The 18889-nt window shown below is 36.8% G+C and overlaps 1 protein-coding gene and 1 non-coding gene across 12 annotated transcripts in view; one reads left to right on the top strand and one right to left on the bottom strand.

The window, feature by feature from the left end:
• CDC14B (cell division cycle 14B) overlaps positions 1–18889 on the top strand; it is a 138068-nt gene that overhangs the window by 62389 nt on the left and 56790 nt on the right. For 10 of the 11 annotated variants that reach the window (XR_008291200.1, XM_053205151.1, XM_027048211.2 and 7 more), the window contains exons 5-9: positions 4002–4078; positions 9250–9316; positions 11813–11875; positions 14887–14974; positions 15255–15485. Coding sequence is in view for 10 of the 11 variants with exons in the window: in XM_053205151.1 (XP_053061126.1) it covers positions 4002–4078; positions 9250–9316; positions 11813–11875; positions 14887–14974; positions 15255–15485 (526 nt within the window). In the remaining variant the exon portion in view is untranslated. The remainder of the gene's footprint in view (positions 1–4001; positions 4079–9249; positions 9317–11812; positions 11876–14886; positions 14975–15254; positions 15486–18889) is intronic. The other variant, XM_053205152.1, reaches the window with a different exon arrangement.
• On the bottom strand, positions 8567–8712 carry LOC113596165 (U4 spliceosomal RNA). The gene has a single exon (XR_003416905.1). It is a non-coding gene; the product is annotated as a U4 spliceosomal RNA (small nuclear RNA).

Raw genomic sequence — 18889 nt, forward strand, 5'->3', positions numbered from 1 at the left:
TCATCACGGATTGAGCCCAGCCCCTCCCAGGTTTTGCAACACAGATCAGTAGTCCAAGGTTAGAAGTTCTCACAGGGACTGAGGCAGGCAGATGGTAATTTAAAAAATGGGGGTGGTGGAAGTCCTAGAAATGGCTTTGATTTTATTCAGCAAAAAAGATCATGACTTTGAAAAGCACTATTGACTTCTCAAGTATTTCTGCCCCAATATTTTATTCATCCTGTGAGATTGCTGTTTGCTTCTTCAGAGAGAGAGAGAGGTGGCAATAAGCTCTCCTTCCTAATGCTTTCTAAGCCACAAGACTTGCTTATCTTTACATCTCTGCACTTGTCACCTATTTTTTTATTTATACACTTTTAACAAACTGAACTGATCATTTCTTACTGTTGATTGTGTTACCATATTATTGCTGCCTGACAAATTACCCCCCTGGACTACAGTCATCTAAAGGCTAGCCTGGGGCTGGAGGGTGCACTGCTAACGGGTTCTCTTCACACTCCTGCCAATTAGCGCTGGTTATTGGCACATGGCCTGAGTTCCTTGCCACACAGCTGCCCAAGTACCGTCACTGAATGACACCTTGAGGTACCTGGAGTGGGGAATCCAATGCTGGAGCCACAGCATCATTCATGCCTCAGAAGTCACATTCTGCCTTTTATGCATTGTTTATACATAGGTGCCCAATCAGTGTGGGAGGGGGCCATGCAAGGGTAGAAGTACCAGGAGGTGAGCATCACTGGGACTGTTTTGGAAGCTGGCTACCACAGTTGTTTAATATCTCTCTTGTTCCTCATTTGTTGCTTCCTATTTTTGGATGGCAGTGTGGATTTAGAGTGAGCATTCTATATTTGTACAAAGCTTCTCATCAAAATATACCAAAGGAATTTGAGAAGGACCTACCTTCCAAATTGCCAGGAACACAGTGATAGATCATAAAATTGCATTGAGTTAGAGTTTACTAATTTGAGGATCTGTGTTAATAGAGGAGCCATTTATAGGGTTTTTCTTAAAAAACAAATTTAGAATAATTTCATTTGGCAAGGCCTTTTGATGCGGGAAGATACGTGAGTGTACAGTTAAAAATGATAGATTGCTAGCAGATATTTCCTTAATAGTTCTGTGTCTTAGTCCTTCTGAGTAGCCATAACAAAGTACCAGAGACTGGGAGGCTTATAAACAGAAATGTATTTCTCACAGTTCTGGAGGCTGGAACTTCCGGGATCAGAATGTCAGCATGGACTGGTGAGGCCTCTCACGTGGTGGAAGGGGCTGAGGATCTCTCTGGAGCTTCTTTTAGAAGGCACTAATCCCATTCATGATGGCTCCACCTTTATGGCTAACCATCTCCCATAGGCCCCATCTACTAATACCATCACATCACCTTTTGAGGGTTAGGATTTCAACATAAGAATTTGCAAGGTGGGGCACACAAACATTCAGACTATAGCATTATATAAATAGACTTATTCTGAGTCTATAAATTTCTTTCAGCTTATCTCATTATACCCAGTATTACCTATTTAAGTACATTATGTACAAGCATCCCCCAACTAGATTTCAAAAATACCATTATTTTTTTAAAGTTCATGGCTAGGGATTTAGGTTTTATTCCCCCATAGGAGGAAATGTTATATTGCTCTTGTGTTCTTTGAATTGAACTTATGTTCCAAGGCTAACCCAGAATTATTTAATGTATTAGCGACTATGTTTTGAAAGTAAGGAAATAATACTATTGCAATTTTAGTAATTAAAGAAACCAAAGAACTGCAATCTTTAGTAAGAGAATTTTCTTTAATGTGGTGCTTAAGGAAAAATTACTATAATTTGAGAGAAGGTTTTATTAGAAATTTATGGAAAATCTGAAAGAGGTCTCTGGATTTCATTTACTTAAATTATGTATATATACACATATATACTCAAACACAATTGAATCAAACCTGTTTTCACTCTCATTTGCCTCAAAGTGGTTTTTATTTGGTTTTGTTCTTTTGGTTTCAGGGGTGGTGTTTGGAGGGGAGTTGTCTGCTAGTAAGTCCTAAAATAGAATGGAGAAAAGAAAATACTTTACTGATGTTATGTAGTAAGCCTTAGATAAAAAAGGAAGCATGTTGGAGACTAGAAGAGAATGAGGAGATTTGGAAAGAGGGATTTGTTTTTTAAAAAGTTTTAAATTTTTCCTGAAAGAATTGTTATGCTGTCTTTACAAATGAATAGTAATAAAAAGTCAGTTGATAGGTTGATGCTTAAAAGATAATATATAGACAAGTATGATGAGTGAGATTAAAAATGATTATCTTGTGGCTAATTCATGGTAAACTGCAATTGTATATGAGTCAGAAATACTTGTACTTGAAAATTTGTTTGATACTGGGTAACAAAGTATTTTCTTATTCTTGGAATTGATTGTTCTTTGTGGTACTTTTTTTGTGGATTTGTATCCTATAGATAAAGAAATGTTAAGAGATAAATATTGGAGGATTCTGTATAGTTAATTAAAGTTGAGCATTTTTTTTTAGAGTAAATGGGATGAAACCATATTGAGAAACAGCCTAGACATTGGGAAAATTTTCCATTTGTGATTCTTAAAACAGAATATTGGTAAAATGCCCTCTGGAAGCTGAGTTAACTGTTATGACTAGTTTTGGAATATACCCTTCTCTAAGTTTCAAAGATCCTTGCTGGATCTGTGATTTTGTAATTTGTTTTAATCCAATGATTTTTTTAATTTAAGATTTAAACATTTTCTAACCATTAACAAGTAGATTTAGGTTCAGTGAATTAAACATTGAACCACAGTATATATAATATATAATCTATGAACCAGGAGTCAAATGAAACCCACGATGTGGGTCCTCACTTGAGACAGCTCACATTACATTGAAGAAACAGCTCATATGTGTATGTAGTAGAGATTAAAAGTTTATAATTAACTTTTTTAATGATTTATTTTTACCAGTCAACATTTAAAGTATGTTATCCCAAAGTAAGCTTTAGCACTGACTCTAATTTGTATCATAATATATGTGCCAAATCTAATGCTTGTGGCCACCTCCCCTCCCCTATATATGAGCTGAAAATGCCCTGCCCTGCAGGAAGATTCTGAGTTGGAAAAAGACTTGTGCCTTCAGATAGCATGTGGGTCGGATAATCCCAGGCAAACTTAATTGGAGATTGAAGATGACTTATTTAGAGGGAGGCCAGTAGTTTTTTTTAGAACCAGTGGCTTGTAAGGAACAGAAGGAGAGTATGAGGCTAGTAAAATACTTCTGCAACACTACAACTGAGAAGACAGTGGAACAACATGTATAAATTATTGAGAGAAAAGAACTACTCACCAAAAATCATATACATAGTCCATAAATTCAGGGCAGAAAACAAGAAATTATCAGAAATGTGAGGAATACCTACCAGTAATGGACCTGAAATGCTAAAGCATCTACTTGAAGTAATTCTACCAGATAAAAATGGAAGCATAATGTAGTTCTGAGGATAAAAGAAGCCAATGAGAATAGGAAGCAAATGCAGTTTTATAGGAAACTTGTACAGTATTGTAAGTAGTTAAATCTAAATGGATGGAGTTAATAAACTTGCTCTGCCTTTATGTCCTTTTCCACCTCTTCCCCAGTCTCAATCCATCTCCCAACCCTGACCCCCACACACTTCTTTATGATCATTTCAGTGGCTTTTCATAAAAGAGATGAGGTACAAGCATGTGCTCAGTCTAACATCTTGGTTTAGAAAATCTGTTTTAAAAATTCTATACTTGTTACTACAAAAGGTTGTTGTGAATTTGTTGCTGAGTGTTCTTCCTGCAAGCAACAGAAACTAGCTATGGCAGATTGAAACAAAAAAGGGATTCACTGACGGGTGCTGGGGGACTCTCAGGATCCTTGGGAAAGCTAGAGACCCAGGCTCAGGTAATTGGAGAGGTCACTTTGCAGTGACAGCACTATATCTTCATTTAGAAATAAATTGCCTTTTTCTTTTCTTTTCATATGTAGGTTATATATTTGGGGAGGACTCCAGAAGAAGCATATAGAATATTAATGTGTGGAAATACATCCTATATTCCTTTCAGGTAAATATAAGAGTGATATGATAAATTCATTCAGTCATGCCCTTGCCAGAAATATCTTGGTATAATTGTTTCTGAAAAAAAGAAGACCTGGTAAATAGTCATTTTAGAGTGGGTGAAAATAATCCGGTAGATCTGGGTTGCTCAACAGTGACACTTTTCGACATTTTGTTGTGGGGGCTGTCCTGTGTATTGTAGGACACTCAGCAGCATCCCTGGCTTCTGCCTACTAGTTGCCGGTAATACCTCCACCTCCATGAAATTAATTGTGGAAACCAAAATGTCTCAGACATTGTCTCTAGGCAGTGAATCACTTCTATGTGAGAACCTCTGCCACTCGTGGAAAATAGGCTTTATAATCAGATGACAGTCCTGGAGTTAGAACTCAGAGCTACCGCTGAGGAGTTTGAGTCCGGAGGAGTTAAGAGAGAAGTTTTCCTGATAATCAGGAGTTGGTTGCCACAGCAAAAAGGAACTTCTTTGTCCTAGGGATTTGCCAGCAGAGATAGTGGGCAAGGTTGCTAATGCAGCAACACTACTAGAGAAACCAAGTGGCTGTGTTCTAGAGGCACTATGTAAATACTGTCTGTACATGAATGGATGATGTCCTCATCCTCATCTCAAACTTACCAGGTGATTGTGTTGAAGATCTTTTGAAAAAAACTTGTGTTCTTTTTTTTTCTTTAAGTTCTAAAAGTTTCTCTGTGTTTCTCAAAATCCTTGACTTAGTTACATTATCTAAATATTGTGTGGCGCTTGACATGTAATAAAGATGTGAAATAATTTTGCTGATCGCATGCTGTGTTGTTAATTTCAAGTGCTGTATTATTCTTCCACTTGTAAGTTAGGTAGTGATTTTAGTATTGTTGCATATACCTTGAATGCCTGATTTTGAAGGTATGGCTTCACTTTTTAAGTGTAAGCTTATGAATTTGAACTTCATTGTGGACAAGCTTTAGGAGGGTCTCCCATTGGGCAGAATCTTCAATAACTGTAGGACTGTCCATAGACTTACTCCATGAAATAGATATTTGTTTCAATTACATATTGCACTAAAGATTGTATATTAAGTGATTTAGCAAATTGGAAGAATTACTTTGAACCCAGTACTATCACCTTTCTTTCTAGTGCAAGGATTATGTTAGGTATTCTGTTATTTGAGGTGGGTAGGGAGAGATGGAGATAATTTTCTAACATGGAGAGTGTGCTACTTTTCTTCTCAACCTGTAATCTAATAGCAACCATATACTTCCTTTAGAAGAAAGGCTTGTATCTGTGGTCTGTGAGTCACAGGAACATTGATATACAGTGATAATTTAGTTGTACAGAGCTCTTTATATTGATATTCCTCTATAATAGTGCCATTCTTAAAGTTTATAGCATAAGGTCTTGAAATAGAATAAGTGCACACATTTCATATAATGCAAGTAAGGATCCATGGAACACTGTTGATGTAAAAGAGAGTTTGCTTTGATTTAAATGCAAAGGCCAAAAATAGAATAAATGTTGCTTATTTTTTTTGTTTTTTGCCATACCTGAGTTTAAAATTACTGAAGTTTGGCACTGAGAAATGAAGTTAGTTACTTCTAGTCCCAGGAGCAAATGTTTGTAATTCTTTAAAAAATAGGACTTAGCTAGAAACAGCTCAAGATGGTAAAATTTGAATCTTTGCAGTCACAGATACCAGATATTTGATATATCTAAAGTATTGTGTCTCCAAGTGTGGCCTATGAATTAGTGTCAATCTGTGAAGTTTTTGTTCCAGTTAAGTATAGCAATTGAGAGCAAGATTTTAGAGACTTTGGTAATAATGTAATAGGATATTTTTATGTGTGTGGAATCGAATATTAGAAGAATTTGGGCTTGTATTTAATGTTTTTTGCCTTCTGTTTTTCTAGTAATTCATTTTTGTTTATAAAAAATGCATTTTTATGAATAAAATACTTTTTTATTTACAGAAATAAAATTGTGTTATTTGGGGTATGTAATAGTACAATACTGTTGTATTTTATACTTAACTGCATTCTACAAGAGTATCAGCATATGGCAGATATAAAAATCTGGTGCTTTATCACATTTTACTATTCTCTTGAACTTACTAGTTAGAAAGTAGGCCAGTCAGAATTAATAAAGCTTGATAATATTTTTAAGTTTGATAATATTTTGGAAGAGATTGCATTATAGTCTTTTATTCTTGCCACTTGAAGTGCATAGTATAAATATGGCTGTTAAGAAGAATAGCATTGATTTACAGTTAAAAAACTTTTGGTTCTCCACAGCAATATTTAATTAGATTTAATTCAACCTAGATATAATTCTTCAACCACTGAGTTGACTTGATTTCTTAATGGATATATTGGGTATTTCTCTCTGCATGTCTAAATGAAAAAATAGTATAAAATGTAGTTCGATATTTTCTTGATACCTTAGGATTATGGTTATGAAGAGCATATATTTCTATTTTTTTGGTTATTACCTATAATATCTTTTTGCTTCTTAGTTGATTTTTTTATGGTGGAGGGGGTCTCTACTTACTATTTTCAGCCCACTAACCTCATGTGTATATGTAGCTACCATCCAGTTCAGTGTACAGAACACTGCCAGCACCCCTGAAGATTCCTTTCAGCCCTTTTCTAGTGAGTAACCACCCCCTAAGTAACCACTGCTGACTTCTACCACATCAGTTAGTTTTTCTTGACTTTGAACTTCTTATAAATAGAGTCAGAGAGTCGGCATTTCGCAGAACTGGGACTAGCTTTTAAAATACATAATGCCTGTGAGATGTATCTGTGTTGTGGCAGGCATCAGTAGTTCATCTTTTTTTTTTACTGCTTTTGTAGCATTCCATTCTATGAATACATCACAATTTATTTGCTTTTTGTCCTTTTGATGGATTCCTGGGTTGTTTGCAGTTTGGGGCTATTATGCATACAAGCCGCCACAAAATCTGTTATTTTTTAAACTAGTATTTGACACTGTTTTGCAGTTTCTCAGCAATACTCCTTCATTGATTCTCATGTGCTTTTCTAAGTTTGTTAAATGATCTTACCCGCCCCCCTTACATCTAGATTCATAGCTGCTATTCTGCTGTTTTGAAGAAGCCTGATTGCTTGGGTAGAAGGAAGGAAGTGTGGGTGTGTTTAAAGTTGGAGGTGTTAATGAAGTAAACGGGAATGAATAAAGATTCTTGTCATCTATTCAGGTAGTATGATGCATGAGGCAGAACTTTAGCTGAGCCCAGATCAAAGCTTGTCGAATCATCATCAACTAGAGCAGGGCTTGGCCCATAGTAGGTTCTCAGAAAATATTCAATGAGTAAATGCATCAAGTTATCACAAAGACTGAATCAACATGTCTTTAATTTCACTGGGGAAGAATTAGCAGTACGTTAAGAAGATAATACAAGTGGTAAAAACACTGGGATGCAATTTGAGACTTCACCATATTTCCTCTGATAATTTTGATTTGGTTTAGGCTAAATTACTTAATTTCCTTACCCATAGGTTCTTTATCTAAAAATGTTCTTTATTCAATGAAAAAATTATTTCTACAAATCAACAAATATTTGTGTTGATTATATAGGTCAGTGGTTCTTAAACTTGAACATGCATCACAGTCACCTGGAGGACCTGTTAGAACAAAAATTACCTGGCCCACCCATATAGAACCTCTGACTCAGTGGGTCTGGGGTAGAGCTGGGAATTAGCAGGTAATGCTGATCGTTTGATCAGTGACCACACTGATAACTGCTATGGGTCGTTTTGTTTTTCTCCTCCCGAATATTACCAATAAACTACTGGTAAAATCATTTTCTAGGTTGCATAGAGACCTGGTCTAGCTTTTGGATGAGCAGCTTTTTAAATTCAGAAGCTTACTGGACAAAAATGGCACATTGTAAGACTTTGTGTGCAATCCTATGAAGGCTAACCTATAACTTAACTCAGTAATTCTAACCAATCCAGACAGTAATGTCTAAAACTAAAATAGTCCTTTTCCTCCTTGTTCATGTTGCTATGAAAGTCTGTATTCTTAAGGTTTATGTAAGTTGAAATCTTAAATAATTTTTCAGGTTAAGTAATACTACAATTGAAAATTCAACCAAGACAGGCAATTAATGATGGCTTCGCTAGCAGCTGTTTCTACCAGGGGACCAAATAAGGACCATTCAGAGAGTCACAGTTGTTTGGCATGTCTAGAATGATCACAAATTAATTTTTATCTTGTCTAATTCCAAACATTTTTACTTCGTAATGGCTCACAGTAGGTAGAAGGGGGAAGTAGATGGGATTGGAGTTCAAAACCTTAACTGACATTAAGAGATTTGTGCTAAGATTACAGATAGATGTTGATGAGGTGTTGGGCTGTTGGGCGGAGTTGTCTGTAAACTAATTTAAGCACTTCCCCAAGAGCACTAAAGCTCTACTAAAGGTGGTTGGCCCCTTAGTTCCTGTGGTTTTCTTGGTATTCTAATCTTGTAAGAATCAGAAAGAAGTTACTCAGTTAACTTGTTAAAAATTGTGCAAGCATAATGAGAAGAGCAGACTGCCTTCTTTTTAGCTTGCAACTAGTATTTCAGTTAGCAATAATTGCGCCTCGGATAAACCTCATTGGCTACAATACTGCCACTGTGCAAAGCTTGCACCTAGTATTTCAAATATTACTTTGATTTCCCAATATTGTTTTCCTTCATGGATAGACCTATACCTGCAGCACATACTTACAACATGCACACACATATATGTGTATACAGAATCAAAAAGAAGTCTTACCTGGTAACAGTTTAATATGGTATTTTCCAGTAAAAAAGAAAAGATTCAATGCCTTGCTCTTTTGTGGGGAAGGGTACATATTACTGATTAGAACTTAAGGAACTTTTGAAGCCCAGCCATCAAGGCCAAAAATGATCTAGGGAGATCATTTGAAATTTAAAAAGTGGTCATTATTGATTCATGCCTATAAAATAATATCTACTGGAATAGGTAGAAACTGCAGTGAAATTTATAACAATGACTTATCCTTGACTTAAAAATCGAAAGGCAAGATTTTTGTTTTTTGAGTCTGATCCTGAGTATGTGGTTTGCTTTTAAATACTAGTCTGCTTTGTCTTGAGGTAAGTGTACTACAGAAAACTAAATTTAACTGAGCTATGTATTTCAATACTTTTGGGATTTCAGAGATGCTGCCTATGGAAGTTGCAATTTCTACATTACACTTCTTGACTGTTTTCATGCAGTAAAGAAGGTAAGTGAATTGTAAGATGTACCCAGTGTTGAGTTGGAAGACTAGGCCTTTTGTGCAAGGATCTTCCAAGATGTGTATGATGTCAGAGATGTCCCATTTCCCACTAACTTTGGAATAATGCCAAACCAGTAAATGATTTTTCTGAATCTGAGTGTTTCTTGAATGAGTTGGGAAAAAAGCCACTTGAACAACAGCGCTAGTTATGTAATTAGGTTCTAAATCCAGACATGTTTTGGGTGCGTTGTGATTTCAAAGAAAAACAAAAAGTAAATAGATTACTGGTTTCCGAGTTGTCTTTGATTTATGTATTTTATGGGTCTGATAGCCACCAATCCTATTTACCACAGACATTTCTGTAATGCAGTAATTGATACAAACACTTCATTTTGTGTCTTCAAGCATTCAATTTCTAGTTCAGCAGAAGAATTTGTGTAGTCCATTAGTTTGTTACTAGGTTTTATGTAAGACTAAGTAGGTCACCACTGCTTTGTCAAAGTTATTTAAAAATAACTGCTGTGTTTTATAACCAGTACTGCCTGCCGTCTTTGACTCCCAGGGACACCTTTAATATCACATTCTAAATGAATGGGGTCCCCTGGAGTTATGTGACGCAGGCACACTCCCTCCCTCAGGTATGTGTCTTGAATGTCAGGGCAGCACAAGAAACTAGAATTTAAATCAGTAGCCCATGGATCAAATAAACTTTCAACAACATCTCAAGTTTTATGTGACTTACATTCTCACAGTCAAAAGGAGCCCTGGTTTGCTTTCTTGTATAATGAAACATGGTGGCTTTCTGAGAAATTTGAGGACTAGTTAGCATACTAATTCAGATATTAATTAGTATATCTTTTTTTTTCCTGTATTAGGCAACAAGGTATAGAACTTAATGTTGTTTTGGGTTTGAGTCCAGTGACTATTAATAAAGGTGATCAAGTTCGTTGCCACAGGCTCTGAGGCAGCTTGATCAGGCCTCACTTTAGGCGGGTAATGTGCAGAGGAGGTGATCAAGAGATGGAGGGTATAAATGACCCCTGGGAACTGCTAATGCAGGCAGGTATACCTCTCCTTATGCTAGGGTTCCCTTCTCTCTACTTCCACTTCCTTTAAAAAGAGAGGTGAAAAACTTAGAGGGCCTTGGAAATGGTCCACTCTAACATTCTATTGTTATTTGTCAGCTTAGTTTTTTTCCTTTTTATCAGATATTATATCCAAAGCCTAATTAATTAGCAGGAACTATAAGTCAAAGACTCCTTTTCTTGCTCTATATTTAATTTTATTCGAGAGTCAACAGCTTCTGATTTTCAAGTTAAACATCTTTAATTTGTAGCTGATTTTGAATATTATTGCATATAAAAAACGTTTATAAAAGTAATTGTGACTTCATTTTAATGCAGCTTCTAATAGGTTCTCCTTATGAGTAGAAATTGCCTTTAAACTACATTTTATTGTATCACTCTGTTAAGAGCATGTAGTTCAAATAGCATGACATATATTGAGTATTTTGAATTCAAAGAAATATAACTAATCATAGTCTTGGAATTAGAATTTAAATAGCTATATTTTTTTAAATGAGGGTTTTTTGTTTGATACGGTAGCCTTCTCATTTTCCATTCATATTTCAGTGGTTTAAATTTTGAAAGCTGAGTTTATAGAGTCATCCCTTTTGAACCAAGAATACCTTGCTGATCAAGAATTTTTACACACAGAGATGGAAAGTACAGCATAGAGAATATAATCAGTAGTAGAACAATAACATTGTATGGTGACAGATTGGGACTACACTTAGGGTGGTGAGCACTGAGTAATGTGTAACATTGTCAACTTCGTTATGTTGGACACCTGAAACTAATAAAACATTGTCAACTACAACAACAACAAAAAATCCTTGGTTGCATGCTGTCTGGCTCAGTGAGCAGGGATAACACCTCTCAGAGGCCACCAGCTTGTCTTTGTCTCAGAAATTAGATACTCTGTTTATTTTGCTTAGCATGACCTGCCCGCTGCAACTGAGGGTGAGGCTACAGAATAGAACAGAAATTTTATGGGTTTTCTTTTTATTGAAAGAAGAATTTTTTTCCTCAAAATGTTTAATTTTTTGTATCAGGAACATTCATCTTTTAATCCAAATTCAGAAGAATTTGAAAGTGAAGATATTTATGAAGTGGTGGGATTTGTTTGGGATAAGCTAACCTATGATTTACTTCTTTATTATTTATTTAAGGACCATTGCTTGGTGGTGTTGATCATTAGATCAGCTGACTAAGTTATTAAAGTTAGTATGATTACTTTGAAGTCTTCATTATTTAGCTGTGCATGGATAGGATGATTGATGAACACATAGCCCACCTTCTTTGAAAACTATTAAGTGGAACAAAATCTGAATATAATAATGCTCTTTTGGGTTACCTCCTGATATTTTTAATTAGGAAATTGGATCGGAAATTGTTCTCTTATTTGCATCTTTATTCTTAAAAGCTTTCCTTTGGATTTTAGGCAATGCAGTATGACTTCCTTAATTTCAACACATTTAACCTTGATGAATATGAACACTATGAAGTAAGTTTTCAAGGATACTGCTTTTAACTCCTTTATTCATGTTTTACTTACAGAGGTAATATTCTTGTTTTTTGAAGAGGTGAACAATTTAGATATGTATAGAGAAAAAAAAAGGCAAGTCTTTATCCTCTTACCCCCATTCTGAAGTTCCAGTTCTTAGTGGTGATTTTATATTTGATGCATCTTTCCCAGAGTGCATGAATGTGCTCCTGGGCATTTTTCTTTCTTGTTTAATTTTTTTAGTACTGATAATTTTCATAGAGTGATTAAATGAGGAGATTTAAAAACCCTTAGCATAGGATCTGGTGAGGTGAATAAAAGTCCTTATACATCTAATTACCTCTGGAAAATGTTTTTATCATAACCTTTTGTTTGTATGAAGTCAAGACACTTCTGGGTGCAAATTACAGAAAGTAAATACAAATGGCTTAAATAAAAAAGGGGACATTTATTGATTTACATAAATAAAAAGTCTAGGAGCAGGTGTAACTTCATGTATGACCAGATGAATGTACTCAGATACTCGCCAGAAAAAACTAGTTTTGTTACCAGGCCAGCCCTCCCCAGTAGTGATGGCGACCAGCATCTTTGATTGACTCACTGTGCAAACTCATCAGAAGAAACCCACAAGTTCCTCATTGGCCTGCCTTATTAGATCATGTGCCTTGCTCTGAGCTAGACTGTGTTCGTGGTGAGGGTAGTTGTTGGGTGGATCATCTCAGTAGTTGGAGGGGTATGCTGGGATCAGCCCTGTCAAACCACACAGACAATAAAAGAGAGAAAGAGAAAGAAGAAAGTCCAGGAAGGCAAAACAATAGATGTCCTCTACATTTGTAAATGTAGTATATTTTAAAGAGTAAGTAATTTGATTCTGCCATTCCATCCTTTAAATAGTAAGATGCTATCATGCTAAAGGTCTTTTTTGCCAAGAGTACTTGCGGAATCTTGTCTTTTTATCCTACTGTAGTTATCTGGAGCAGGCTTTCTCACCAATAATGGAGTGATTCCAACAGACAGCACTTTTATGCAACAGTGTCTGGAATCCTCAGATAACTGTCCTTTCACAATTTCTAGAGTATTATTTTTTTTAATTTTTCAAAAAAAATTTAGAGAGAGAGAGAGAGAGTGGGCGAGGGGCAGAGAGAGAGGAGAGAGAGAATCCCAAGCAGGTTCCACACTGTCAGCGCAGAGTCTGACGTGGGCTCGATCTCAAGAACCTTGAGATCATGACCTGAGCCAAAATTCAAGAGCTGGACACCCAACTGACTGAGTCAGCGAGGTGCCCCTAGAGCACCTATTATTTTAAACTTTTAGGTATAACTGAACTGTTCTAATAGTTACGGTTAGTCATTACTGTGATGTACCAAAGATCTAAAACATACCATGATTGATTCATTCGGGCCAACCGTATCTTTACTTCTCTGTAATACCAGTATGTTTCTGAAGTACAATATATATTTAATGCACATCCTAAACTGATAAATATAACTTATTTATTAATACCATTATTTTTGTGCTTGTCCTCATAAAATTAAACATTTAAAATAAAATATACTTTCTCTTTCTAGGCAAATAAAACTACTAAGAACACCAGTTGGTGTTCCTTGAGTGGAGCAGAGTGATGCTTTTATGTGTTACTGAGGAGTAATATAGGTGCTAATTAGCTTCCCTCTCACTAATGCAGAAATTGCAGTGTTGGGGGTAGTAGCAAGGTTGCCCCCATATGCTGTTTACTTTAGTGAAACTGCACTGAAACTCAAGGAGCTGTTTAAGTAGCTACAAGCCATGGATAGTTTTGTTTCTCTACAGATATTTAGAAATTTTGGAGTAGTGTCTTTCATTGATTCCCCGATGCCCAGTTTTTCCTATTACATTACTTTTCTGAATTCAATATGCATCTTATAATATGTGATGTCTGCAATTCAGTAAAATCTAATCACATGTTTCTCATAATAAAATCTCTAGATTTCTGATTCCATTTCAAAGTTGGAATACCTGGACATGTTTTCATTCTTGCTTAGGCCTTTTAGTATGGAGCAAGGGTTCGTTAATTCCCCTCACTGATAATTAAGTCAAATAAATTGGATTTGGGTTACCTGACTGGCAACTCCAGTTGTAGATGCTCAGGCAACTCCCAGTTTATTGCTTACTTGTTCTTAGGTGCGCATAAGTATACCCCAATTGCTTGTTTTTATTGCTAGTTCTCTCCTCCACTATCAAGTCTTCTACTTCCTGCTTCAGTTTTTGTGTATCCATTTCTATTATTGTTAAAGTTGAGCTGTATTTATCCTACAATAATTATGATGGTAACTCAGTTGAAAGGACTTAGTAACAGGAAGTAAGGTGTTTTAAATATCAGTTTATGTTCACGCTTTTTTCTAAAGCTGTACTGTGAAATTAGTGTACTTGTAATTTTGTGGTGGGTTTAGTGCAAATTCTTCATTGACCCTTTTACTAAATAGCTAACAAAATGATGGAAGTATGTGTCTCTAGAAATAAAGTGTAAATATCAAGAAATCAGAAGTTTTTTCCCCCCCCCTTTGTTCAAGGAGTCAAGATTGCTCATGTTGGAAGCCACGTAGTCATTCAGGGAAATAGGAAAGTTTCTAAGATCCCTCATAATAAAAAGTTTGCTTTCTTATTAATTAGCAGCAATTATATGAGTATTTACCTGGATAAAATAATTAAAACACTTAGTTATATTTTGAATAGCAGCAGTTAGTTCTGTTTTCCAAAGGCTGACTATCCAAGCAAAGGAACACTTTTTAAAAACATGATTAGAAAAATAAATAAAAATAAAAATAAAAACATGATTAGGATCAGAAGAAGTTGACTACTCCCAGGGAGTACTCATAGCAGGCTAAATTTTAGTTTCCTATCTCATGGTCATTTATAAACTGATTCTGTGCTAAAATAAATGGATTTGAAGTCCTTCAGACACTCAGTATTGGGGAGGAGTGTGGACGGGAGATTAAGTCTAAAAATGAATTGTACTGGTCTTCCCTTTGCAGAAAGCAGAAAATGGAGATTTAAATTGGATAATACCAGACCGATTTATTGCCTTCTGTGGACCTCATTCAAGAACCAGACTTGAAAGTGGTATGCAAAAATAATGGGACCTAGTATCGTTTTGTTATTAAAAGTATCTATCCTGTATTTTCTTTTGAAAGAGGCCAAAGGTCTGTCTTAATTATTTAAATATACTTGGTCGTTTTTATTCTGCCAGGCTTTTAACTTTTTGAATTAATGCTTTTATAGTTATAATCAAATTGGTATTCCACCCCCAGGTCAGATACTCTTTCCACCCAATTACAGGTGAAATTGTTAGGCATTGTTTTCTTTCTGCATTTGACAATATCTGGTGAATTTTTTTATGTAGGTTACCACCAACATTCTCCTGAGGCTTATATTCCATATTTTAAGAATCACAACGTTACTACTATTATTCGTCTGAATAAAAGGATGTATGATGCCAAACGCTTTACGAATGCTGGTTTCGATCACTATGACCTTTTCTTTGCGGATGGCAGCACCCCTACTGATGCCATCGTCAAAGAATTTTTGGATATTTGTGAAAATGCGGAGGGTGCCATTGCAGTACATTGTAAAGGTAAGTTCCTAGGATTGGTTAAAGATGCTGGACACATATGTATGTACGTTTAGAAACAAACCATGCCCCTTTAGGTTATATGCCAGGATACATGAAGCTGCCTTTGTTGTTGTTGTTTGTAAGTTGCTGTTTTCTTAAAACCACTTTATTGAGGTATGATTGACATTAAAAAGCTGTGCATATATCGAATGCCTTTAAAACCCTAATTTTGGGGTGCCTGGGTAGCTCAGTTGGTTAAGCATCCAACTCTTGGTTTCAGCTCAGCCCATGATCTCCTGGTCATGGGAATGAGCCCCATGTCAGGCTCTGCACTGAGTGCGGAGCCTTCTTAGGGTTCTCCCTTTCCCTCTCCCTCTGCCCCTCCCCTGCTCTTTCGCTTTCGCTTTCTCTTTCTCTTCCTCTCTTTCACACTCTCAAAAAAGACATCCTAATTTCATATGAAAAGTGTCATAAATTAACTTGTATTCATTGGTAACCCTGCAAAGGCTTATCTATCACACTGAAATGCATTCATTTATTCCTTGAATATTTACTCAGTGCTCTCTGTTTGGTATGTTCTAGAATATGTCAATGAGCAGAGCAGACTCTTAAGAGCTTGTCTTTGTGGTGCTTATATTCTAACAAGTTTCTGTGTTTTTAGCAGTTAAAGCAGTGCTTTAGCACTTAGTAAGTATTTATTGAATGAATGACTGTGTAATAATATACTGTATGATGTACTAGGATTTCAGTACTTTCCATTTCAGTAATGGAAAGAACAGAGAGAAGATTAGTAAGGAAATAGAGGATTTGAACAACACAGTAAAACCAACTTAGACATAGCAGACACACCCGGAACACTGACCCCCAAAAAGGGAGCACACATTTGTCTTAAGGATACCCACGACATGGTAGTAATGGTCGCACAGCAATGAGTTGGTTAATGCCACTGAAATGGACACTTAACAATGGTGACCATGATCTCCAGACACCAGCCCTAAAGAAACGTAGATCTCTGAATTATCTGACAAGGAATTTAAAACAGCTGACTTTATTTTATTTTTATTTTTATTTTTTTTTAATATATGAAATTTATTGTCAAATTGGTTTCCATACAACACCCAGTGCTCATCCCAAAAGGTGCCCTCCTCAATACCCATCACCCCCCTCCCCTCCCTCCCACCCCCCATCAACCCTCAGTTTGTTCTCAGTTTTTAACAGTCTCTTATGCTTTGGCTCTCTCCCACTCTAACCTCTTCTTTTTTTTTTTTTCCTTCCCCTCCCCCATGGGTTTCTGTTAAGGTTCTCAGGATCCACATAAGAGTGAAACCATATGGTATCTGTCTTTCTCTGTATGGCTTATTTCACTTAGCATCACACTCTCCAGTTCCATCCACGTTGCTACAAAAGGCCATATTTCATTTTTTCTCATTGCCACATAGTATTCTATTGTGTATATAAACCACAATTTCTTTATCCACTCATCAGTTGATGGACATTTAGGCTCTTTCCATAATTTGGCTATTGTTGAGAGTGCTGCTATAAACATTGGGGTACACGTGCCCCTATGCATCAGTACTCCTGTATCCCTTGGATAAATTCCTAGCAGTGCTATTGCTGGGTCATAGGGTAGGTCTATTTTTAATTTTCTGAGGAACCTCCACACTGCTTTCCAGAGCGGCTGCACCAATTTGCATTCCCACCAACAATGCAAGAGGGTTCCCGTTTCTCCACATCCTCTCCAGCATCTATAGTCTCCTGATTTGTTCATTTTGGCCACTCTGACTGGCGTGAGGTGATATCTGAGTGTGGTTTTGATTTGTATTTCCCTGATAAGGAGCGACATTGAACATCTTTTCATGTGTCTGTTGGCCATCCGGATGTCTTCTTTAGAGAAGTGTCTATTCATGTTTTAAAACAGCTGACTTTAAAAATTAGGGGCTTCTGGCTGGCTCACGCAGAGTGTGCAACTCTTGATCTCAGGGTTGTGAGTTCAAGCCCCACCTTGGGTGTGAAGCCTACTTTAAGTAAACTGTGAAAAAAATGCTCAGTGAGCTAAAAGGAAACATAAGGAAGTAAGTGAAACCAGAAAAATGATGCATGAACAAAAATGGTAAATTTTATGTCAGGTCTATTTTACCACAATTAAAAAAAAATAAATAATTATGGGGCGCCTGGGTGGCTCAGTTGGTTGAGCTTCCGACTTCGGCTCAGGTCACGATCTCACCATCTGTGAGTCGAGCCCCACGTCGGGCTCTGTGCTGACAGCTCAGAGCCTGGAGCCTGCTTCGGATTCTGTGTCTCCCTTTCTCTCTAACCCTCCCCCAATCATGCTCTGTCTCTGTCTCAAAAATAAAATAAACCATTAAAACATTTTTTTTTAAATAAAAAAATAATTAAAACAAAATCCAACATTGGTTATTTCATTTTTTTTTTAATTACAATAAGCAATTGAGGTTATGCTCAGCTGAGCTCCTCATTCAGGGTGGTTTTGCCCCCCAGAGAACATTTGGCAATGTCTGAAGACATTTTTTTTGTTTTGTTTTGTTTTCACAACTTGGTGGGAAGATGCTACTGGCATCTGGTGGGTATAGGCCAGTGATGCTCTTAAACAGCCTACAGTGCACAGGAGAGCCCCCATACCAGCCCCCAAATTCAGTAGTGCTGAGGTTGAGAAACCCGGAAGTTGACCGGGGACCAGTTAAAAACCTGAAGAGGATTTGATAGGATTGGATCTTTGTTTCGGGAAGAAAACTGATGATACTATAAAGCGTGGATTATCATATGCAAAGTGAGATTATCTAGGGAGTGTATTAATTTGCTTGGGGTACCACGTCAGAATCCCACAGACTGTGTAGTTTGAACAGAAGTTATTTTTTCACAGTTTGAGAAGCTAGAAATTCAAGATCAGGGTGTTGGCAAAGGTTGGATTCTGATGAGGCCTCTTCCTGGGTTTCAGACAGCTGCCTTCTTTTTCCTATGTGTACACTCACTCCTGGTGTCTCTTCCTCTTCTTTAAAAAAATTTTTTTTAATGTTTATTTAATTTTAAGAGAGAGAGACAAAGCGTGAGCATAGTGAGGTGGGGTGGTGGGGGGCAGAGAGAGAGGGAGACACAGAATCTGAAGCAGGCTCCAGGCTCTGAACTGTCAGCACAGAGCCTTACATGGGGCTCAACCCACGAACCATGAAATCATGACCTGAGCCGAAGTTGGATGCTTAACTGACTGAGCCACCCAGGTGCCCCGTGTCTCTTCCTCTTCTAAGGACACCAGTCCTACTGGATTAGGGGCCTTCCCCACATGACCTTGTATAACCTTAATTGACTCCATAAAAGTCCTTTCCCCAGAGATAGTCACATTGGGAAATATGACTTTAATATGGATTTTGAGGGGCACAGGGAGTGGGGGACCCAATTCAGTCCATAAC

This window comes from Acinonyx jubatus, chromosome D4, assembly GCF_027475565.1.
Source record: "Acinonyx jubatus isolate Ajub_Pintada_27869175 chromosome D4, VMU_Ajub_asm_v1.0, whole genome shotgun sequence".
In the NCBI taxonomy this organism is placed as follows: domain Eukaryota; kingdom Metazoa; phylum Chordata; class Mammalia; order Carnivora; family Felidae; genus Acinonyx; species Acinonyx jubatus.